Source organism: Ammospiza caudacuta, chromosome Z (genome assembly GCF_027887145.1).
Source record: "Ammospiza caudacuta isolate bAmmCau1 chromosome Z, bAmmCau1.pri, whole genome shotgun sequence".
NCBI lineage: Eukaryota > Metazoa > Chordata > Aves > Passeriformes > Passerellidae > Ammospiza > Ammospiza caudacuta.
In genome coordinates this window covers 49,438,005-49,456,131 of record NC_080632.1, presented here as the reverse complement: position 1 = coordinate 49,456,131, position 18,127 = coordinate 49,438,005, and the positions used below count along the sequence as shown (strand labels likewise).

The 18,127-nt window shown below is 41.4% G+C and overlaps 1 protein-coding gene across 4 annotated transcripts in view; it reads left to right on the top strand.

Annotated features, from left to right (window-relative positions):
• Positions 1-1,005: 1,005 nt before the first annotated feature.
• The window catches only part of KIF2A (kinesin family member 2A), a 57,660-nt gene continuing 40,538 nt past the window's right edge, over positions 1,006-18,127 (top strand). For all 4 annotated transcript variants that reach the window (XM_058824338.1, XM_058824337.1, XM_058824336.1 and 1 more), the window contains exon 1: positions 1,006-1,196. In XM_058824338.1, coding sequence (XP_058680321.1) covers positions 1,133-1,196 — 64 coding nt within the window. In that variant the 5' untranslated portion in view covers positions 1,006-1,132. The remainder of the gene's footprint in view (positions 1,197-18,127) is intronic.

The window sequence follows — 18,127 nt, the reverse complement described above, 5'->3', positions numbered from 1 at the left end:
CTGGGATGAAGTCACAAGAGGAAAATGTGTAACATGAATTGAGTTTTATTTTTATTTAAGCAGTATAAAGGCAGAGAACATGAAACAAAGGTCATAGAATCATAGAATGTTAAAGGGTTGGAATGGACCTTAAAGAACATCTGGTTCCAAACCCTCTTGCAAGGGGCAGAGACACATCTCACAATACCAGGCTGCTCAAGGCCTTAGTCAACATGGCCTTGGTCACTGCCTGGGTGGGGACAGCACCTACAGCCTCCTTGGGTAACCACTCCAGTGTCTCACCACTCACAGAATTTCTCTCTAACATCTAACCTAAATTTCCCCTCTTTAAGTTTGTACCCATTGTTCCTTGTCCTATTACTACAGTTCCTGACAAAGAGCCCCTCTCCAGCTTCCCTGTAGGCTCCCAAGATGGATGGATGCAGTTGACGGTGTGACCTTCAAAGATTAATGAAATATTCCGAATTGGAAGAGATCCACAAGGATTATCTAGCCCAACTGTTAGCCCTGCACATCCCCAGAAACCACACCATGTGCCTTCCTGGGACACAAGAGCCGCGGGCAGGCTGTGGAGCAGGACGACTGCTCCTAAGCTGCTCTGCTGTGCACACGGGAGCCGCATGAGCAGGCAGCAGGTAGATAAAGCTATTACACTAAGGCTCCAGAGCAGCTCGGCCACCATCTGGTGCTGCAGGGGAGTGTGTGTGCTGTGTGTGGTGTCAGTGCGTGCGCTCCGCGGTGAAGGCCGGAGCAGCGCCCCAAGGCGCAGCCGGCACTTGCGGGCCCGGCCCCGCCCGGCGCCTCGCGGGGTGCCCGCGCCCCCTGCGCGCGCCCGCGGCGAGGGGCGGGGCCACAGGGCGGAGCGCGCGGGCTGCGGCCGCGCGGCGCCCCCGCCCCCTCCCGCGAGCCGGTGCCACCGTGACGCCGCGGAGGCCGCGCAGGCGCAGCAGCGTCCACAGCGCCTGTTGTATCCGGCCGTTGCCTTTTCTCCGCTCCCCGCCTCCTTCTTCCCGGCCGCCCGTCGCCCCCGCCCAGAGCCTCCGCTGCCTCTGCCGTGAACGGCCTCCTCTCCCTCTCCGCGGTGTGGCCGGCCGGCGACGCCTCCGATCTCCCCCGCGCGCCCCATGAAGCGATGGCAGCGGCCAACTTCGGCAAGATCCAGATAGGGATCTACGTGGAGATCAAGCGCAGCGATGGTGAGCGGGCCGCGGGGAGCGGCGGCCGCGGACACCCTCCCCCCTCTCCCCCCCCCCCCCCACCCCCCCTCGTTCCCCGCATCCCGGCCGGGCGGTGCCGCGCGCGCGGGGCGCGGGGGGCGGGCGGGGCCGCGCGCTCCGGGGCCCATTGTGTGCGCGGGGCCGGGGCGGGGCCACGCCCGGCGCGCGCTGCGGTTGTCAGGGGAGCACGGGCGGGGCCGGGGGGGCCCGGGGGGAGCCGGGGGGGACCCGCGGGTGGGGCGGGCGCCGAGCCCGGCGGGGTGGCCTGCGGGGGGGGCGGGGTGGCGTTTCGGACGTGGGTCGGTGGGAGGGGAGCCGAGGAGCTTTTGGCAGGGAGGAAGGAGGGCCTTCGGGGAGGGGATGAGGTGATGGAGAGAGGGAGGGAGGGAGGGAAGGCAGGCAGGCAGGCAGGCAGGCAGGCAGGCCGGCCGGCCTTTCGTTTGGGAGAGGTAACTTCTTGTCTGCTCCGGTGCCCTGAAAAATGACACAACGGTAATGCCCTGACAGGAATGCCTTTGGACATTTCCATCACTTGGCAGAAAGCGTGATGTTATTATTTCAGATGTTCTTTGTGATTAAAATGTAGGAAGAGTACTTGCTATTTATGCCCGTGAGTTGTAATTTCTCCGTTGGGGATCCAGTGTTTCTCGTCTTGCCCAGCTTCTCCTGGTGGGAGGATGTGTGATGCTGTCTGAAAATACATGTGAATCAAGAAGGCGTGTGTGACAGGTTTGGGGTGGTAACTCTTCATATTTGTCTCGGGAGATATTCAAAGCCCACCAGGATGTGTTCTTGTGTAACCTGTTCTAGGTGACCCTGCTTTGGCATAAGCGTTCAATTAAATGATCTGCAGAAGTCCCTTCCAATATCAACAATTCAGTGGTTCTGCCGTTAGGAGACAACTGACATGGGAAATTGACTGAATCAATGGCAGGTCACTCATGACTTCAGCTCTTGGATACGAGTTGGGAATATGTAATCTGTTTGCAGCCTCTCTGAGATCTGTGAAACCTGCTAAACTGGGGTGGGGTCCTGCTGGGATTGCTGGGATTTTCTGGAAAGGTTTTGTTGTTGCTGCTGTTGCTGTGTGTTTTTGATTTTTGGTTTGTTTTTTTTTTTTTTTTTTTTTTTCCTCTGGGATCTAGAAGCTTGCTAAAGAGTAAGCAGATGTTTCTAAGGGAAAAGAGGTCCAAGACTCTGAAGGTCTAGCATGGTTCTGTCATGAGGCAGGAAAAAAGCAGCCAACAAGCCTTATGCAGCTTGTCTTTCTTGTGTTCCATGCTGCAATTCAGCCCTACAATAAAATAATGGTTGGTGTTGGCTGGACACTGGATGACACCCAGCAATTCAGCCCTACAATAAAATAATGGTTAGTGTTGGCTGGACCCTGGATTACACCCAGCCCCTCAATTTGTGCCAAGTGCCCTGTTTGCCACGTGATGAATCTGATCAGTCTGGCAATTATTTTTGTAACTCCTGTGCATCTCTGTCTGGGATTTCAAAAAGCCTCGCAGTAGCATCTTGTAAAACTTTTTCTGATGTCTCTGTGAACTCCTAAGAAACATTACCGTTTGGTTTTGGAAATCATGCCTTTGGAAATTAGGCATGAAAGTGCTTTGCTCCTCTTGTTTTCTGCTCTGTAGGGTTGTACACACTTTTTAACATCAGAAGTGATTTTGGTAGCTCTCAAATAAAATAATACTTCTTTTCATTACTATTAATGGTTTATGTATTTTGCTGTATCACTGAGAAAGGTGATGCAGCACATTAAGTATATTACTCATCAGTAATACTCATCAGTAATAGGGGACTAGGGGGATGTCTTCACAGCAGTTGCTCAAACTGTAGGGTTTTGAGAATTCATGTTAAATTGGTCCATGTGTGAGCAAGACTGCAGTGTCATAATTAGTGGCAGGTCCTAGTTATTGTGATGTGTCCTTTTTTTTCTTGGGACTGGAAGAGATGTCCTGTTCTTGCTCAGACTGCTGCAGCTAAGTGTCATTCTCTTCCCATTAAACTGTAGGAGAAACTGTCCTAGGTATGTGGAAAAGAGCATTTTGAGGGATATATGGAGGGACAGCCAGGACTAGATTGCATTGCCTCATAGAAGGCAGTTTATAACCTCAGCTGCGGATCTCCACAGCAGTGGAAATCGGTCTTGTTGCTGATGACAAGGTGAGGGTCTTGCTGCTTGTTTCTCTGTCAGCTGAATTGTTCCTACAGACTCTCTGCCCTCCAGTGTGTCTATTGATTTTTTTCTTCTGATTATTTAATACGTTAATTGATGATTTGATTAACTAAACTCAGTAGAAAACTTTTGGATGTGCTAGTTTTCTGCACAATTAGTGTGTTCCAATAGCTTGTGGAGGGATCTGTGACCCCAGCAGTATCAGTATGTAGCAAATATATATAGTCATAGTCAGGATGACATAGAAGTCTTTACATGTGATCCTCTGGATCTGCTCTCCCCAGAGCTGTATTCTAGGAAGAATCAAGGCTGTCTGTCATGTCAGCTGCTGTTGGCTGAAAACCATTAAAACTGTTTAGGAAACTTTTGGAGAGTGGAATGTGTTCATGTGGGCTTTTCTTTTTACATATTTTCTTGTCTGTAGTGAGTCCGTTCTTAAAACTAAAAATTGTTTTGAGCGGTGGAGATAGGAATTCTTTCAGTTTTTCTTACTTACCTCTTTATTTGCTGAATCCAGAGAAGAATGGTTTTACTTAGTTAATGGTGTCAGTGAAAAAGTGTGTGGGTTTTTTCATCTATCTGCCAGTAATCTTAAACATTCTTTGCTGAATACAGAGTTTTATTGATTCCAGAGGACTAATTTTCCTTAAGTAAAAAGGAAAGCTAAAAGAAATGCTTTTTTTTTGGTGAAACGTGATTGTTACAAGTGAGACCAGAACATTCTGGAAAACATAAGTCACATATTCTGTCATTTTGACAAGTTCTAATTAGCCTGAAGTGAGAGATTTATTGTAGAACTGAATAGAAAATGAATGTGGTACAAAAGAAGGGCATTGTTAGAAGTCATGGCCAAAAGCACATGCTAAGCAGTTTGGATAAACCCCTGCATTTTCAAGAGCTGATGTTGCAGAGTTGCTTGCTGTTTTTTTCTCAGTGGGTAAATATCCTTATAACTGTTACCTACAGCTGTTGATAGTATTTCCAGTTACTATCTAGTAAATACTGGTTGTTCCAGTGGAATAACTAGTTTTGTTCATGTATCATAAAGAGGTACTCAGTGGTCACCTAGTTCAGGTTTTTATAGTAACTTCTGATACTGAAATTTACTGCTTGGTTTAATTTATGCACATGGCTTGAAATATGACTAGTCTGTCTTGGAAATGGGAAAGAACTACTTTGTGTTAGTTTGCAAGTTGCTAAGAATGGAGTGTATTTCCACATTTGAAAAATGTGCCTTTTGACATGGAAACTTAGGGCATTTAGTAGGAAACCCAAAGGTACCTGCCAGACTCACACTATTGATCCTGTCCAGAAGATGTCCTTTGTTGAGGTCTGGAGATAGGCATTTTTCTGTTGATCAATTCCCTTTACACAAATAATAGCTTGCTGCTTTATGTGTGAACTTACACCTGTATCTGCACTTCCTGTGCATTATGCCATTAATGGTGACAAAGACCTGTATAAGTATTTGCAGAAATAGTCTTTCACATTTTTTTCTCCATAAATGCAGTCTTTTGCTGGAACAAGATAAATCACTTCTGCTCTGCATCCCTTTAGTAGGTTGATGAATTTTTTTCTTTTTCTGACCATTTCCTCCTCTAACTGTTCCTGTTTTGTCTTTGCATATCTGAAATACTACATAGAAAGGCAGGGAAATTAATTATATATTTGCTCATTTTGAAAGTGTGACGGGAGAGAGGGAGAGGCAAATACAATTCTGACTTCACTCTGTCGGAAATAACATACAGACATGAGGAGGACACTCTTGTAATTAGGAGACTGACTTGAGATTTGACTGAACTTTCAGGAAAGGAAAAATGCTGAATTTTTAAGGATTAACCATCAAATGGTGTAAAAAAGAAAGATCATGAATTTATGCCCATGTTTTTCACAATACAAGAATAGGAGAGCTGTCAGTGTTTGAAGAGGAAAACTTGAAATTGTTAAAAGAGGAAAGGACTAGGTACAGTTACTAGGTACAGTACTAGGAAAATTGTTACCAGAGGAGATTGAATCTAGAAGCATAGCAGAATTTCAGGAAAGATGGTAGGAATATCTAGTTTATAATAAAAACTAAAAAAACTACACCAGGAACTGTAAATACCTTTTCTTTTTCCTGAGTTTGTAGTTTTAATAACCTCTTACTGATGTGAGGTAGGAAGAAATCTTGCCCATGGATATGATGTTTTTAATTGCCTACTTAAGAATTTTCTTCATTTGTGTCGGGAACAGCTGGAATGGTCATGGTAGGGGATGGTCCATTCCGTCTGAAAACCTCCTGGGAGCTTCTTGCTGCTTAGTCTTCTAAAACATCTTGGAAACTGTTTTCATCTTCAGACACAAATGGAGCTACATTGTAGCAACAGTTGGGGCCATACTTTGTTTCTTTAAAACCCAGCTTCTGTGAAATTCTTGTTTCTCAGAGTTGCGAGTTCCGTAGCATCCTCTGTGTTCTGGGTAATCTTGTATCTTCGTGTACAACTCCCAGCAGCAAGAATGATTTTATAGCAGGAGAGAAGGTTTAATAATGCTATAAAATTTCTGTTCAGGTTTAACTAGTCACCCTATTTTACAAGCTCTTGAGGATAGATTTAAATGGTAATGTGTTTTTACTCTTTCCTTTGGTGACATACATCTATTTGTGTTCCCTATAATTAAGGTGTTTGTTACCACATTTAAATCATTTGACTGAATTACCTAATCCCTATGTAATATGTACAGATACAATGTGTCTTTGTACTTCCATAATAGCCATAATACACCCATGGTTTCAAGTCTGCTGTTGCTAGTCCAGCTATTGGGTCCAACATTTAGGCTTATCTGGTGTAGGTTCTCATTGTTACCTCCAAAGTTTCTTGAGATTTTTCCCTCAGATAATTTGACCAGGAGGATATGTTAAATTTTCTGTCTCCTTTTTGGAGTCACTTTTTACGTCTTCAGCTTTCATTAAGCCATGAATTTTTATTGTAACTCACAGATTATCAGATATTTATGTAGGCTGTCTGTATTTTGTGGAAATAGCTTTTTTTGCAAGATGAATAACAAGAGCTGAGTTCTAGTCTTCAGAGAAACTTCTCATCTTTGTTCTGTAAGTGTGTTTAATACAGCATTTTTTGGCACTAATGTCTTTAGTGCTGTATGTGGGAGCTAGGATCACACAGCTCGTATTGCATGTTTTTCCCCCAGTAATCATGTTATGGGGGAGTGTGTTCTGAATTTAATAGGTAAAGTTATTGTTCTGAGCTCCTATGCTCTCTGATGGCCTGTTGCCTGAGCATAGTGTTGCTCGTCTTTCCTTCTTAGGGCTTTATGGATGGAAGACTTCTCTGTGCTGCCATGGCACCAAGTATCTCTTTTCCTCTTGTTAAGGTGGGACAAGACTATAAGTCATGGGGAAGAAGTCATGCTTGACTGAAGAGTAATGTCCTTGCAAAAGTATCTCTTTCTGTTTACTCTAGGAAACAAACTAGCCTTTTGAGTCTTTTTTTGTACATCCACTTACTGTGGAACAAGGTAGAGAAAAGAGTGAGGGATTTACCAGGTGAGCTTTTTTCTTGGAGACAAAATCTGTAGCATATTTATTGTGTTGACCTGTGAAGCGCGCTTTTATTATTTTTTTGTTGTTGTTTTTTTTGGGGTTTTTTTTGTGTTTGAGGAACAAGTAACAGAATGGAGTAAATTAACTTCATTGCTCTGTTACTATGTAGGTTCCTTGTTTATAAATATCTACTGCTTATATCATAAAGTGGGGTTTTTTTCCCCAGCTTTTCTTCCTGTCTTATATTTTTTTGGGTTATCTTGTCTTCCTCACCATACTGTATGACAGGATTTGGGATCAGGAGGAGAATGCAGTGGTCAACCCATGGTGACCACTAGGTGTGTTCCCTATAATTATTCACTGTGTGTGTATTCCATAGAGGAAAATAATTCATTTACTTTTGATGCATTAAAGGTTTATGTTAACTTCAGAATTAAGTTAAATTTCTAATGTGATACAAGAAGTAAGATGTAGAAGTTCATAGTAAGAACTACTAAGCAATCTTTACCTTGTCCAGTAGTGAGAATATATACAAAATATAATACGTGGTCAGGCATGGTGGTGTTTGTGATTTAAAATTGAGAAGTTTTTAAGAAGATATTGGATTTTAATAGTCAATTTATCATTATATGTCTATAGCGTAGATAAAACTGTTTAAAGGTGTATATGCTTTCAGTGTGTATTCCCGGATGTAGGATAGAAGATTTTTGTGTAGCTGCAATACATTCTCTGTTATATCTCTTCATCTATTTCAAAAACACAAAAAAACTTTCAGATATATGAACAGTTCTTTTTCATTGCTTGAAATCTTGTGTGTGTTTTCCAGATTTACAACTCATGTCTTTTCAGAAGTTTTTTTATGTTTTTGAAGATCCTTCTAACAACTTTTTAAAACATTTGCTTGTAGTTGTACATTTTAAACCTTTAGATTTTACTGTGACTTGGAATTTGGGATTTTATTTAAATTTCTCTTTGTTATGGACTGAATATAGATATAAAACCAGATATTCATAGCTACAGTGTTTGGACCAATTTTTCTTGCGTTTGGGCAGGTGTTTCCCTACTTATGTAAGACTGTTAAACATTTTTCATAATTAAGTTAGCTGCAGTTAGTTTTGACTACTAGGATGTTTAACCTGAGACGGCTTTTTGCTGCCTGCTGCGCTGGGGTTAGATTTTAGTTGGTTGTCTTGTAGGGAAATGAAGATGGGAGGGCAGGGAACTAAAACTGTGATTTAGATATGTCATTTAGATAGAGGTTGTCTAATACTGCTATATCCTCAAACCTATTCATACTGTGTATGTATGGACACATGTGCTGTTTTCTTTTCCTGCTCAAGTTCCTCTCCTAAAAACCTTTATAGTGGTTATATTGCTTGTGGGTACAATATTTTAAATTTTTCATTTAAAGAATGAAACAGTTTGTATTTTCTGTTGTGTTCCAAATACATATATAGATGGGTGATTGTCATGATTTTGCTACACCTTTGACTTATGTAAACAGATCCTTTGAATTCTGTATTAAGTGTTTAGCCATGAGACAGTGTTGCCTGTGTCTGATAGCCTGGAAACATGCTTTGTTCATATCCCCAAAAATAAGGTCAATTTTGACCTTAGAACATTCACATACCATTGCTGGAAGTCAGTGAATTCATCTGCCATTGTTAAATGCTTTCCTGATGTGGAGTCCCCTGTGGAGGTAGAACAGGGGGCTTGATGTTGGTCTCTTGTGCCACCCTTCTCTGTGCCATGGGTAGTAGTTCTCAGGTGGGTGTTACAAAGATGGCATTACCATTTCCGCATTAAAAACGTGTTCAGCAAAGCTAATTTTGCTGCGTTTGAATTTGGTCATTGCTAAATATATAAAACTAGGGTTTGCATGTGTTAGACAAAAGGCAATAGTGCTGTGCGTAAAAATGCACTACCTTTACCTTTCCTTGATAAGAGTATGAATTTATCAGACTATGCTTGTGTGCTTTTTTTAATGTGTGTAGGGCACTGAACCATTTACATGAACACCACATGTTTAGAAGACTTCTGATAACTCTACTATTACTGTCTAAATTCAGTTGTTTCTTGTTGCTAGGAACTCAATTTTAGAATTTCTTAAAAGGAGTGGGTAATGGCTCTTAAAGACTACTCTGTAAAACTGTGTCTAACCAAAACTTTTAATGATGGTTTTCAAAAATGTGAGTTATCAATTAAATTTAAGTAAGCCACTTGTTCAGGTTTTCCTTTTGCCTTTTTTTAATTGGATCTTGTTTAGCAACACTAGATCTGATACTATATTTTGACTCTTGAAAGATGGATGAGGGATTTTGTTGCTTTTAAGGCTTGAATGTGGTAGTAGATTTTTTTATTTTATTCAAATAAACATGCCTTCAGAGTAGCTTAGTTTTTATTTAGTGGCAGTTCTTATTCCATCAGGCATAAGCTGCTTTTATGTTTCCCAGGCTTCTCTAAAGGGGACAGTCTGCTGCATTTTCTGCCACTGATGTAACACCAGCGCCACGTAAAACTAATTTGACAATCCCAATCAGTAACAAAGTGACTTGTAGATAACAAAAAGTTTTTTACTGTGTTTTCATTTTTAGGAGTGTGTGGTAATTCTGTTCACCTAGTAGAATGTTGTTTACTTCAAGTTATCAGAAATCTCATTAAGGCTGTGCCAAGTTTTTTAAGTTTGATGTTCTCTTGGCTCTCATCAGGCACTTCTAGATTTGTGTAATCCCAGGTATCAGAAGTGTAATTTTTGTCTTTTAATTATAGAATTGTGTATTTAGCAATTGCCTTCAGTGGACAAGTACACTGGATGTGTGGGTGGAGGGAGATGCACAGTGGTCTTTGTCTAAAACTTTCTCTTTAGAAGTGTGGCGTGGCACATAGTTGTGCCCTTGCAGAATTTGGCTTTAGAAATTTTGTTGCACAGGGCTGCACATTTTGCAGTCACTAAAATGTGTTACTTCTATTCTGTGGCTAAACTACATAGGGAGTTAGAGGAGGATTTCCAGCTGATCTGTAGAAGTGTTTGCACAACTGATCTGTAGAAGTGTTTCATTTATAGAGATGCAGGAATGCATAGTGATGTGCTAATGAGGATCTCTGGCTGTAGGAAGAGGGCAGTGGAAATAAATTCAGCTTGAAAAGCACATAAACATGTAGGTTTTTGAATACTCAAAATTTCTAATTCCACTTTGGCTTATGTTTTCTTGTACTTCTGTATTTTTATTATTTGAACTTTTTTGTAAATTTTGGCATTTTAGTACAATAGGAATTCAGGTGGTGATGAATAGTGTCAATATTTTAATCATGATCAGAGGATTTTTAAGTTATGATAAGCTTTCATCAAACACAGAAGAATTAAAATACTTCTTAATGTTTTTCTTGTTGGTTTGAACTTCTAGAATTTTGTTAAGCTAAAATACAAGCTTTAAATTTGCATGAGAATGAACTCTTCTCACCTTTGAACTGGAGCAACAGTTGGCAGCTCAGTAATGAATTAAGTAACGGTATATATATTCTTACTAAATACAATTTTGTGAAGGGGAAAAGACTGTGATGGGATGGTGTTGTCATTGTAGTGCAAGAGTTCTATTGTCATTACATTGCAAGGGTTCCATATTGCTAAACTTTCACACCTCCTTGATGTTTCTTGTAGGAAGCTCCTCTAAGCACTGACTCTTCCTTGTTGTCCTCACAGTAGCCAACTGACTCTAGCGCCTACCATTCCGCTCTTTTATAACACTCTTCTTATTGGCTACAGGTGTGGCCTGTTAACATCATGCCTGCTCCTAATCTTTAGTAATTGGTTCAGCTGCAACTCTTAAGGGGATAAGATTACATTCTATAACACCTTAATTTACCCATATGGTATCCCCCTAGAGGATGAGTCATGAAAAGCAAAGGATACCATTTTGAAAATATCTGTAGAAGATGCTGTTAAACATTTTCTGTATGATGCAGGAAGCTGTTGCTTTTAGGCAGGTATGGTTAGCTTTAGAGAAAGTAGAGAAAACTTTCCAAAGGAGGTCTTGGCCATTTATTCAAACAATAAAATTCATTTTTCAAATAAAATGGAAAAGGAGGAAAGAGAGGGAGAAGACTTGCCAAGTCACGTGAATCTTTTGCAGATGATATTCACCAAGTTAGTTTAATCAACCACAATCTTAAATCCTGTTACTAAACAAATTTCAACAACCACTAAACCCAAATGCTGTTTGAAAGACTGTCAAGGTTTAATACCAGCCAGCAACTAAGTACCACTGTTTGACTGAGCTGTTTGCTCAGTCCACACATCTCTTACCTGTGGTGAGATGGGGAGAAGAATTAGAGAACAAAAAACAAATTAAAACCTGTAGGTTGAAAAAAGAGTTTAATGTTTGAGTAATAATAATAATAGTAGTAGTGGTAAAATTAGTAAGGTAATTGTAATGAAAAGGGAGAACAATAAGAGAGAGAGAAACAAAATGTCAAAAAAGACAAGTGATGCACAGAACAAGGTCTCACCACCTGCCGACCAATATGCAATCTGTCCCTGTGCAGCGAATTGGACCCTTCCAGCCAGTTTACACCAGTTTACACCAGGTATTGAGTGACAGGATCATAGAATGATTTGGGTTGAAAAGGACCCAAAAGTTATCCACTACCTCCATGTCATTACCCCTGCCATGGGTCTTTCACTAGACCTGGTTGCTCAGAACCCTATCCAGTCTGGCCTTGAAAGCTTCCAGGGATGGGGCGTTCACAGCTTCTCTCAACAACCATTTCCAGTGCCTCATCACCCTCACAACAAAGAGTTTTTCTGAATATCCAGTATAAACTTACTCTCTATGAGTCAAAGACTGTTACCCTAGTCCTACCCCTACCTGCTATTGTATAAATACGGAGTATGCCTTTAGCTAGTTCAGGTTAACATTCCTGGTTATGCTTCCTCCCAGGTTCTTGTCACCTACTCACTGGCATGGGACACTAATATGTCCTTCTTTTGGGGTAATGAGTAACAACCAAAGCACGAGTGTGTTATCAACATTATTCTCTTACTATGTCAAAAACACAGCAGTATACTGGCTGCTAGGAAGAAAGATAACTATCTGAGTCAGTGCCATACCAGGACATACCTGAACTGAATCTAAGTTTGCTTACATGTCAGAAATGTAAGGAAATTGATATGTAACACAGAGGGTCTGGATCTGTAGAAATTTATGAAGTATTCTGAGAGTAACTTTGAGAAGCAGCTTTAGAAGTTTATAGAAGCTGCCTGCAAAATTGTTCAGTGGTCTCCAAAGAAGACTAAATGCACAAAAATATGTCAAATTATATTCAGTTTTACAAAACTATTAAAAAACCCACGAACATATAAGATACTGAACTATTCCTGCAAAGTGTTTACAAGTTATGAACTCATTGGACAGGTAGAAATGTTGTTATCAGGAATTGAATGGAAGCTTTCACTTATGCAGCATCAGTAAAAGAAAAATTTGCTAGAGGACAGCAAATATAGTCCTGTTATACATTGATGTCTTGTTCTCATTTGAATAAAGTTTTCATTGCTGTTTAATCTTTCTTAAATATGAGAACTGGAGAGGGTTGGTGTGGGCTATGGGAGGCACTGGCAGGTGCTGGAAAACTTTGCAGGAGTTTTGGAAATTGATTATTATAATTGTTTCATTTTGGGGATTTTTTACACTTTAAAAGGGATATTGATGTGTGAATATGTAACCAAATTTTTCTTTATGAAAGGTGAATAAATACTTTTCCCTTTTCTCCTTATAAGACTTACTGAAATTGGAGAAAGCTGGGTTTTTTTAAACTCTTCTGAAGTATCTTTGCTTTTTGGGGAGGTTCTTCAGTCTCCTTACCACTTATGGTACTTGCAGTAAGCTGACCACCTCTATATGAAGTACACTAGTGAATCAGATGGGTGGTTCATCTAGCCCAGCAACCAGGGGCTATTTAGGGAAGCACATCAGCTTTGTCTCTTTCCGAAGTCTTTGTCTTCCTTCACTATGCAGAATTCTATCTAGGATGTTCTATCAACTTTCCCTAGTTCTAGCAATTTATAGACCAGTTGTCTATGTATTTATTGAATACCTTTTTGACCAGACTTATACTGCCTGACTCTTGCAGACACAAGATCAAGAAGTTCCCTGTTTTCTGTGTACAGAAATACACTACCACTTTCATCTGTCTGTAACCTATGCCTTAAGAGACCACTCTCAGCTTTAGTGTTGAAGCATTTGGTCAATAATAGTTTTCACTCATTTTGTCCTTTACGATTGTAAAGCCCAACCAAGTCCACCGTCCGTGTTCTCCTTAAAAGTGAGCAGTCTTTACCTGCTTAATATCCTCTTTCTCTTTGTTTTCTTAGTTGTCCTTCCCTTAACGTCCTCTAATTCCACTACATATTTTTTTTTGGTGTGTCATTGTACTTGAGATGTGGGTGTACCACAGTCTTATTTATATTTTGAAAAGGATACTTGCTTTTAAGTTTCAACAGCTTTTTTTTTGTCATTGCAGGTGCATGTTTAGGCAATGATGTTTTGAGAGAGCTGTGTCAACTAAAGGATCTCTAGAGCTATAACTTCTAGTTCCAGATTCAGCATTATAAACCTGTAATTAAGATTTCTCTGGATGTGTTATCTTTCCTTTAGCATTTGTCTTTGATTGAAAGACAAGTATCTGCTAAGGAGAACAGGAGCCTCCCTTGGAAGGGAAAACATGACCCCCCCTTCCCTCCGAATTATTATAACTTTGAAAGGAAAGAGCTTTCAGGCAAAGAGATGAAAAAAGGATTAACAGTTCTTTACTAGTGTGTGTATGTATAACAAGGCAAAGAAACAACAACAACGGCAGCAAGAACAAACAAGAACAGGAAACCCAACAAAGTGTCTGCGCTCTTTAGGCACTTCCCTTTTGATGCAGTTCCGATCCCAGCCAGCAGGGGCGCTGCTGGCTCTTGGCGGGGCAGGGCGGGCGATGACTCCCCCGCGGCTGCAGGAGGCGCTGTGCCTCGGCTCCAGCTGGCTCCCTCACGCTGTAATGGCGGACCCAGGCGGCAGAAGGGATGGGAAGGCGCTTCCTTTACAAACCCCCAGTGGCAGCCTATCCCAGTGCCCATCCGGAAAGTGAAAGGAGCTGCAGCAGGAACCTTGGAGCCGTGACTGGAACGCAGGGGGTCTCACCCTGGGCACACCCAGCAGAAACTCTGCATTTGCAGCTGGAGCCACAGTGCATCCCGGCAGGCAAGGGGTGTGCGGCTACAGTGTAGTGGAAAACTGGGAGCAGTGGCAGGAGAACTGGATAGAGGCAGCCTGACTCTAGAACAGGGCAGGGAGAGAGGCTTGGGGATCCTGGGATTTCCCCTGAGGCACCCCAGCAGATGGTGAAGGATCCTTGTTTTCCAGTAAGCAGGGTTCCAATAATGTCCAGTTCAGTAGCTGCTCTCATGTGCAAAGGCTCACCCACAGCACAAGAAGCAGGGCAGGGCTGGGCTCTGGCAGCAGCAGCGAGTTCCCACGCCGAGCAGCAGCTTGACCGTCCCCTTCTGAGGCCAAGAGACCAAGGCACCTACCCAGGAGCTGTGCCTAGTCCCTTTTCCCGCAGCCCAATTCTCACTGTATCTCTGCTCCTGGGAGAGAAAGTAGTTACTTCTTTTGTCTCTCTTAAGTACTGATCATTATTGTTAGCAACAAAAATGGAAGAAAATTCCTTTAGAGAAAGAATACAAAAGGAAGAAATCCTAAACCCCAACAGTGTTGAAGCTCATCTGCCACTTTTTTCTGTACTCCTGTATATTTGGGGTGACTCTTCTGGAGTCATCTAACTACCCAGAAAGTTGTCTTGTCAAAGGATCAGATGGCAAATTCAATATAATGTAGTGTTACTAAACACCAGGCTCAAGATGTTCTGTAAGTTTGTTGCTAGTGTTGTGACAGCCCCATATAATAAAAGAAAACGTGCTTCTCTTTCGGGATGCCCTACTTCATTCCTTGTTTGCATGCAATCTCCTCGTACACAGGATTAAAATATTTCACAATTTGCACTGTTCTGGCCATGAGTTTATCTTGTACCTCATTTTAGTCTAATGTCCTGGTACCATGATAATTCTCAATGCACGTGTACTAGTTCACTTCCAGCCTCCCATCTGGAATGAACCTAATGAACTGCCTCCTAGAGAAAACCTGAACTCCTGTGTCTGATTCTTGAGGAGAGGCCTGAATTGCATCATTTTGTCTGTCACTGCTTGGGCAATCTTTTATTTTAGTAAGCATCATGCTTTCATATTGTTGTGATACTCTGTACGTATCCATATAGATACCATTTGGGACCACGGGTGCATCTGTAACAAGGATTCAGCTCAAATAGTAAATGGACTTTGGACACATATCTTTGATCCTATTTACTTTCTTTTGCTGTGCTTTAGTTGACACAAAATTCCTTTTGGATGAAATGTAACTGGAGGGTATGTGCAAGAAGAGTGCATGATGCACACTGGCAAAGGGTATTCAGACTGTGGTGCCAGACCAGTCCTGTGCAAAGCACACAGTATGAACGGCTGATCCCAAGCACCACCAGCTTTGGTCTGCAGACCTCTCTGTGCCTGGTGTAGTAGTGTGCTACAGGCACAGCTGAGGGACCTGAGCTGAGCACTGAAGTGCCGTGCATCCAAGCAAAATGCCATGTAAGATACTAGTTCAGGCAGCTGTGAACATGAGCCAACACCATACCAATTGTCTTAGGTTTTCTCTCCACACTGTGGTCTGAAAGAAAGGCACAGAATTGATTTTCAGGAGATTTTCTCTTACATCCTAGTTCTGTCTGATACTTGAGAATGAAGATGTTGGTCACGGGTTATGCCATGCTTCAGTAAGACCATGGCACAATCTACCTTGACAGCAAATGCTAGACGCTTGTCTGAGTTCCTTCCCCTCTCCACAAAGAGAAAAACTGTTGTGGTACCCCAACAACAAAACCAGCATAACTGAATAAAAAGATTTTAGGCCATGGAGCAACTGGTGATTGCATTAATATCAATTTCAGATGAGATTACAGCTCATTCTGCTTGATCTTGCCCTAAAGTAAATGGAAAAATTGCAAATTAAATAGAATCATTCATACAGTAATGTACAATACCTTGACTAAAATTAGTAGCAAGCAGTGGAGGACAGATTCTGAAGTGCTTCTAGTCTCTGTGTCCCAAACTAGTGTGATAGAGATGAAGCAGGTTAGCATGATGTTGAATCCCGGAGCTGAGTGTGTGGTGACCTGAGTTTGTCCCTGCCAGAGCGTCAGGGTAGGAGAGGCTTTATGCAGCACTGCCAGTATTGACCATTTTGTGAAGGCAAGCCGTAAGTTTCTCTGAATTTAATAAACTGTTTAGTAGACTATGAAAAATGATTCAGATGAAGTTTAACACAAGAAAGGTAAGGTGCTTAAGACAGGTGATGATAGTTTACATAGTAATTTTTAACTAACAATATAACTCCTGGGATCAGTTTTGGGACTGGATGGCTAGTTTTTCCCATACATTAAAGTTATTAATTCCTGGTCATAACACAGAAAGTAACACTGCTTTTGGGAAGCTTCATTACTTCACTAGAGTGTGATTATCATGTATCTGGAGATGTATGTTGTGTCAGAACATTAAGAGGTATTTGACCTCATCAAAAATACAACAGAAGAGTGAATAAGAGAAGATAATACAGTGCAGGGAGCACTGCAGGATTCTATCACCATGTGCTCATCCGCACAATGGATGTTCCACCCTTTAACCCTTTAGCCCCTCCCAAACTCATGTCAATTGACTCCTTCTTCGCTTCCAGTGGCAGAGATCATATTCTTACATCTTGACTTGAGGCCAGGTTTTGCCATAGTAAAAAGCCAACCCTCCCAAATGCCCCAACTACCCAGGCCGTCCTGTGATAACAATGTAAGGAGGGGGGACATAACTGTACATCTATAAAACTTCTCTTAACATATACTTAATGTTTGCCCTTTAACTGTGAGAATCAACCGTCACATTACTCATCTATGACAGAGGTGTAGAGCAAAACGACTGGGGTAAAAGTGGCACAAAGTTAACATCCTATTGCTACAGATTAAGAGACCATAAAACGTAAATGATAGGTGCAAAACCTTCATATTCTCGCTAGTCACAAAGTAAGTGTGGGCAGGGTGAACTGCCAAGAAGAAAAGTAAGTGCCATTTCAGAATTGCTGTTATTTGGTTATGAGTGCTCCTGTAGAAAGTGATCTGGAGCATCAGGGGTATTTCATCTTTCGGTTGATGGTGTTGGAAAAGCAGATACTCTTAAAAGACAGAAACAGGTAGAGATAGTGCTTGTACAGGTGTGTTTGTATAAGCCATAAAATAGAGCATAGAGTACTAAATGACTGTGAACACATGAAATCTTTAAAAAAGTTTATATATATTGACATCAAAGTGCTAGTTTTCAAATATTTCAAAGTGAATTTTTTTTGGTTTATTGAAAATTTTCTGGGGGACTTATAACAGCATGTATTAGATATGACTTGAAAGCATTTCCTTCCAAATAATTTTTTCTGTGGGTACGTTAGTAAGCTGAGAGCTCACCTACTCTTAAAAATGATAGGATTTCTGGCATGATACAGATGAGATACCTTGATGGCAAGTATCAAGGTATCAGTGCATATATTGGCATAATAATAGGAGACTTTGTTATGAATTGAGCTGCCTTAGTAACATGTATCTTGTTTATTAACATGCTTCTCTCTGACTAGCACCTCCAGAGGCAGTATGCAGTGCAAACTCCCCAGTGCCACCATGGTCAGATGCTATTGAAAACCTTTTGTGAAGCCAGTGATTTCACTGCCGTTGATTTCACTGGCAGTTAAAGCTTCTAAAGCAAATAAAGACAAGATGTTTTAAGCAGAGGTTTTTAATGTAAAATAAAGCCCTTTGAAATCTGCTTAAAAGGATATTAACACCCTCCCCCCAAAAGAAACTGGACCTGCCTTGAAGGGAAATAAAAAACAAAGTGTTCCTTTAACTGGGGAAACCACAGAAAACTTGTTTTGAATGTAAAGGGAAACTTTAGAGATCAGCCTGCAAAATGAAATGTCAGCAGAAAAACCAACCAAATCAGAACATGACAAGACTGGAGATAGAAGATTATTAGAGAACCAAAGACCATGACAGCAATGTGGG